Source organism: Lampris incognitus, chromosome 7 (genome assembly GCF_029633865.1).
Source record: "Lampris incognitus isolate fLamInc1 chromosome 7, fLamInc1.hap2, whole genome shotgun sequence".
NCBI classification, from domain to species: domain Eukaryota; kingdom Metazoa; phylum Chordata; class Actinopteri; order Lampriformes; family Lampridae; genus Lampris; species Lampris incognitus.
Window position 1 is genome coordinate 7,088,989 of NC_079217.1, and position 6,787 is coordinate 7,095,775.

General features: G+C 47.8%; 1 protein-coding gene across 1 annotated transcript in view; it reads left to right on the forward strand.

Moving 5' to 3' along the window:
* Positions 1 to 1,765, forward strand: part of lrfn1 (leucine rich repeat and fibronectin type III domain containing 1) — a 156,065-nt gene extending 154,300 nt beyond the window's left edge. The window contains exon 5 of the mRNA XM_056283617.1: positions 723 to 1,765. Coding sequence (XP_056139592.1) covers positions 723 to 1,626 — 904 coding nt within the window. The 3' untranslated portion in view covers positions 1,627 to 1,765. The remainder of the gene's footprint in view (positions 1 to 722) is intronic.
* Positions 1,766 to 6,787: the final 5,022 nt, after the last annotated feature.

The following is a 6,787-nucleotide window of genomic DNA, read 5'->3' on the forward strand; positions in this document are numbered from 1 at the left end:
GGGGAACTGGGGCAGAATAGCGTGATCCTCCCGCGCATCACGTCCCCCCCCTGGCGAAACTCCTCACTGTCAGGGGAAAAGAAGCGGCTGGCGGCTCCATGTGTATCGGAGGAGGCATGTGGTAGTCTGCAGCCCTCCCCGGCTCGGCAGAGGGGGTGGAGCAGCAGCAGGGATGACTCGGAAGAGCAGGGTAATTGGCCGGATAGAGTTGGGGAGGAAAAAGGGGGAAAAAATAAAAATAAAATTGTCTCCAGACCACATGGCATTCATCCAAGGAGCTGCAGTCATTTGGTTTTTTTTCCCCCTGTAGGCGAAATACTTAATACAGTAAGCCGCTTTCGCCTTGTTTATCACCTTGTAATTTTACATTTGCCATCATTCAGAACACGTCGCCCCTGGAACTGATCCTCACTATCACTCCTTCCTGGAATATCTCTCAGAGTCTCAAGTCAAATTTCATCCAGTGGCGTGCTTTGGAACTTTCTCCTCAGATATCTGTGGACTTTAGCACTGGAGGTGGACTCAGATGACCCTATCAGCTCTTTGCCATGCGGACGTGACACCTCTGAGTTAGTTTAGCACATTCTGTTGCTCAAGGCATATGATGCCATTGTGCAAATGTGAACGTCATCGTTTTGTGTTTTTTTTAACAGGTGTGATAACTTGCCTGACTAATCCTTCATGTCCACATCATTCAACTACCGTGTTTCCTTTCCCCGCAGAATGATACCGTCGACCAGTAAGACCTTCTCGATCAATGACCTGGCCGCGGGGCGGGAGTACGACCTGTGCGTGTTGGCCGTGTACGACGACGGCATCACCTCGTTAACCGCCACGCGTGTGGTTGGCTGTGTGCAGTTCCACACGGCCAGCGAGGTCAGCCAGTGCCGCTTCATGCACAGCCAGTTCCTGGGTGGCACCATGATCATCATCATCGGCGGCATAATTGTCGCATCTGTGCTCGTGTTCATCATCATCCTCATGATCCGTTACAAGGCCTACAGCAGCCCAGAGGAGAGCAAAGCCAAGGTCAGCTCCAGCATGCACTCCCAGACCAACGGCAGCCAGCACAGGCTCCAGCACTCAGCCTCCAAGCAGCCGTCCGAGGATGGGTCCCACGAGGCCCAGCAGGCACCGAAGGAGTGCATGGCACTGGTGCTGAGGGTGGACAATGAGAAGAAGGAGGACCCAGCGGCCACCACCGCCATTTTGGAGGTGGGGCTGCCTCCGTCGACCACCGACAAGTTGAAGAGAAGAACCAGCCTGGATGCCCAGCGCTCCGGCCCCCCGTCCGAGGAGACGCAGACGGACAGTAGCCTAACAGGGTCCACCATGTCCCTGTGTCTCATTGGCCCCAACGCTGGCACCAAGGAAGCTCCGAGGCTGAAGGACAAGAAGAGCGCCCTGGCCAACATGGGGCTGCTCCCCAATGAGCTGGCACGAACTAGGCACAGGTTCTCCTTTGACGGAGGGGATTACTCCATATTTCAGAGTCATAGTTACCCACGCAGAGCGAGGACGAGGTGGCATAAGTCCACCAACCAGCTCAACGTGGAGTCTTCGCCGCTCGCCAACCGGAGAGTTACATTCAGCAGCACTGAGTGGATGCTGGAGAGTACGGTCTGAGCTAAACACAGGCTAGCCTCTATGGCTTTATCACTCAGCTACAACACACACACATGGAAACACAGACCCACATTCATACACACACACACAGACACAAAATGTGAACCCCACATCTGTCTACATTACGTATAAACAAACATACACATTTACTTTATACATTGCACCATATGTACAAGCATATTGACACACGCAGACTGTCCGTGATTTGCTGGAGACGAACATCTCCTTTCACCTCGCCTCCCCCATCATACGTCCAGAGAGGTTTGCCTGCCATGTCATTTCTTTATGCAGCAGTGCCTTATTCTAAAAGATGTACGAATGGAGGATGCTGCTTACTGTAGTCATGAACGTTCCTCTCTACCATTGCCTACCCCCAATGGGGCGCACCACCTTTCTTTTTTTGTGTGTGGGGGGGGTTTTCCTTTTCTATGACATGCCAAGGGGTGTGGCAATTGGATGTGACTGTTTTGCTTATAATTGTCCAAAAAAAAAAAAATAATGAAAAAACCAACTCCATCACACTGTAAAGTGAACAGCCAGGTTAATCTGTATGTCAGTCATCATTTGGGTTCTTTCGACAACAACAAAAAAAAAAACTTTTTGCACAGAAGACACGAGATACGAGGACAAGTATCACCACCAGTCTATACAATAATAAAAAGATGCTATAAGTATACACATGCCGATTTCTAATGTTAGCATAGAGAGGATGGACATTCAGACTGGATTCCTCATCGATGGTTGGACTGTATGATATAAATAGATATTGTTCCTGATGTGACTGTATGATATTAATCGGTACTGTATCTGGCTGGTCTAGATCAAAAGACAACAACAACAACAACAACAACAAAAAAAGACATATAAGTATATTAAAACATTGGTGTATGTGTACTAACTATGTAAGTAAGTGAGTCATAGGCCACATGACTTTTTACAAAGCATTTGGGTGTTGGCTGCAAGTTTTTACATTAAAAACCTGTGTCATCACACCTATCCTTATTTAGTATGTTAAGGTTTGGACCACGTCTCCCTGCCCAGAGGGTGTTAAATTTTTGTGTGGGTTAACCGTTCTCATGTGTGTTACCAGTGGCGCACTCCTCCTCTGCTCCTGGACCAGGACACAGTCCGCCACGCAACAGGCCTGTGTGGATGGGTTGGTTAATATTTTATCGTTGAGGGCTATTTATAAGATGCACTTCAGTGGAGCCATCCCACTACCAGGGTCGGGGCAGCGTGTTGGGTGATGAGTAGGATGATAAATTACTGAAGAGATGACAAATAAAAATGAAGTCAACCATTATTGATTAAAAGGGCTGCAAAATACAATGACCACCACTAGGTGGTGACAAAGATCCGTAAAATAATTTTTTCTTTTTTTTAAAAAATTGTACTACTTAGATAATTGTTCCATCAAAATACAAGTTCATCACATCAGAAAACGAATTCGCCTAAATACTTACTAGGTTAAGGCCAAATTACTTAAGTACCGAGTCCTGAAAAAGACATGGAAATAGCGGGTTTGGATGACTTTAGATACGTATTCTTCAGACATAATTGCATCATTTGGGTAAAGTTTTGACTGCAGAGATCCTGAAACGTCATGAATCTCCTCTTTCCAGCCGCAATGATGGAGACAACTGAGTCTGTCTGCTGGGTCAGTCTTATGTCTGCTCGGACTCTCTCTCTCTCTGTCTCTCTCTCTCTGTCTCTCTCTGTCTCCGTCTCTCTCTCCCTGTCTCCCCCCCCCCCCCCCACCTCCTCAGCTGAATCGTTAAATACACCCCCAGCGTTCAGAATTTACTTCTTTCATCATTACACAGCCCAAAACTTGGCTCTGGTCTGGAAAATTGGGTTTATTTTAGTGTGTTATCCCCCAATATCTGTTGTGTATTTTATTTTTTTCTTGTATCCACTCAAACCCCATAAACACCATAATGTGATAGATTTTTTGGGGGGGGGGATGCCGGGAGTGAGGTTGGCTTGGGTGCTTTTTGTATGAAGTGTTTGCGGAGAGGGGAATCCACCGTTGTGCCCACCGAAGTGTGCTGTTCGTAGATACAGTCTTGATGATTTATGGAAACAATAGGTTTCCAGCAAAAGCCGCCCGTTCAGGATTATGACCACACAAATGAACTTGGCACTGTGTTAGGGGTAAATCACACGCCATATGTGTTATGAGTCATTTCGGATGAGAAAAAAAAACACCCCCCCTCTCCCCCAACAAACCCACTAAATTAAGCCACAGTCGTTTCTCACTGTGCTTCTGGCACGGTGAGCTACTGCTGAGCTCTCCACACAGCACACACTAGTCTGTTAAACAGCACCCCCAAATGAAGGGTTATGCCTAAACTGTGGTTCTTTAAGAGACGTACTGCACACTTAAAACCTGTTTCTTGAGCTGTCTACTGGACGAGATGCCTGGGCGCTGACACGGACGTTTTCCCACCACGTTTCACGGGTTGAAAATGGCTCAGCACGCCACCTACCGTCTCAAACCGGCCCTGACGCTTACGAGACCGACGCTGACGTACGGCCGATCAGCGGGGGGCGTATGACGTCACGAAATTGAAAAAAAATAAAAAGTTAACGCCCTCTAATCAGAGGCCCCGCCCCTGAGCGTGAGGCTGTGAAACCGCGCGCACTTTCAGCGGTCTATTCCGCTGCCTACCGACACGGGGGTCGGCGGTTCGAATCCCCGTGTTGCCTCCGGCTTGGTCGGGCGCCTCTCCTGACACAATTGACCTCAGACCGGCGGTTGTCCAGCACTACCTTAGCAACGGTTGCTATGTGAGGGAGGCCCGTCAAGCTTTCAAACAGGCAGCAAAATGCTGAACCGGTGCGGCTATGGGATCTGCGAATCAGATACTGGATATCTGGGAAGTTTGGAGGGGGGGGGTCATTTTCTTTCCCTTCCCGAGACCCAGAACGGAAGAAGCGCAATGTGGGCAATAGATTTGGCAGTATAGCAGACCACCATGGCCAGCTTGATCCACCCAAAACCACCAAAAATACCTGTCTGCTCCAAGCTAAGCTTGCTACTAGCTAGTATTGATAGCTAATACAGCTAAGGTATTGTTACTGTTACTTTACCCACACAATGATTATCACCATTATCAACATATCAACGTATTAGTAACAAAATAACATTATTAATGTATCTGATGAACGTAACCAGCTTAGTCTGTGGCCAGAGATACCTAATTTAATTGATGATAGCTAACGATAGCTAGCCCACTAGTCACAGGTTAGCCAGGTTCCACCTCTCATTTCAGAGCATAAAGACCCGTGGGGAGGGTCGGCTGGGAGGGTCTGGCCAGTCTGACCTCCCCATGTCCGGCCTATTTTAAACATTTCTCCCCCTCTGTGAGCTCCAGGTGGGGACCGGCCGTTCGGAAAAGTCATCCCGCCTGCGGAGGCATCTCGTTTGCGGTTCTGGTTCCGAAGGTAAAAAAAAACAAAACATCACGGGGCGGTTCCCCCGGCCCCGGGGCATGTCCCTGGCCGCCCTGCGACCCCCAGGGGCCCATACAGAACCCCCGAAAAAGCCTGGATAAAAGAACGCCATGGGGAACCTTGGCCAAAATCAACACTATAATACGGTGATGTTGACAATGAGTTATTAAAAGTATACCAACTGAAATATTTAACTTACCCTACAGTGCAAGAGCACAACTGGTCCAGCTACTTCCTGGATGGTTCTGAAAAGCTTGAGGAGCATAGCAACAGTAACTAAGGGAGGGGCATAGCAACAGTAACTAAGGGAGGGGCATAGCAACAGTAACTAAGGGAGGGCATAGCAACAGTAACTAAGGGAGGGGCATAGCCACAGTAACTAAGGGAGGGGCATGGCAACAGTAACTAAGGGGGGCGGGGCTTTGCGAAAGGTCAGTTGGCCGTGTCTCCGGGTGGGAAGCCGGATGTGAAGAGTAGGGCGGTTGGCAATTAGTACAATTGGGGGAAATAAGTAAATAAAAACAAACATACCAGTGGTCACAAGCTGAAGCTCCTACAGTGGTTTCAGAAGAACTTTATGAATCGGTAACTTAACGAAACTGCGTCATTCTGAGCGAGCGTATCGGCTAATCTACATAAATGTAGCCGCATGAAAGGCCTGCGTGCCCACCACGGGGCACGGGACAGGGCACGTTGAACCCTGCCGTTTTGTGCCAATATGGCTCCCCAGGAAAGAGCAGGTTTTCATCTTCATTCAGCCTGTTTCGTGACAACGTTAGAAATGTGAAACGTGCCTATGTTTACGTGCCACTCCCCAGAGGAGGTATATTCATTTATCTGCATTTACGCTGTCAGTTTTGTTTTTTTGGGGGGTTTTTTTGCAAAATGTCGAATCTGTGCCACCTGATCCTTCAGCTCGCGTCTCTACTGGAATCTGCGACGCCGTCACCCAAGCAAGCGTCAGAAGGTACTTTGTTTCATCACAAGCGTGTATTTCCTTGCTCCACCTGAAACACAACGTACGTACAAAACCAGTAAAATGTTTATTTCCTCATTTTTAGTTGTGTTGCCCACAAATGTTGACTAAAATAATTTACAAAATCTTAGAAAAAAAACCATTTTAAATAAAAGCACGCAAATTGTGTCATAAACAGCCAGGAAAGTTGTATAACATGTTTGCCCTGACTTTTTTTCTTCTTTTTTTTTAATGTGCTAAAAGAAAGTCATTTCTGGACTCGAGGATCCGATGTGAGCGAGACGGTCAGACAGATGAGTCAACCATCAATCAGGGAGCCTGAAGCCTTTACGGCTCTTGTGTGAGGGATGGGTTTGGATCCTCTGACAACGCCTGCAGAACATAGCTCACTCCCTGCATGGTGTGCATGGAGCCTCAGCAAAAGCGAGCTATTGCTATGGAGAAAGCCCGCGGAGAGGACCGATAACACAGGTTTGTTGATGTCAAACACAAAGACAACACAGAACAGCACCGCAGAGGAAGCCTTCCTGTGCACGGAAAGCTATCAAAGGAACACACGGGCGATTTTCTAGTCTGTACCTGAGCTTTGTGTGTGTGTATGTATGTATATATATATGTGTGTGTGTGTGTGTATGTATGTATGTGTATATATATGTATGTGTGTGTGTATGTATGTATATATATGTGTGTGTGTCTGTGTGTATGTATGTATGTGTGTGTGTGTGTGTG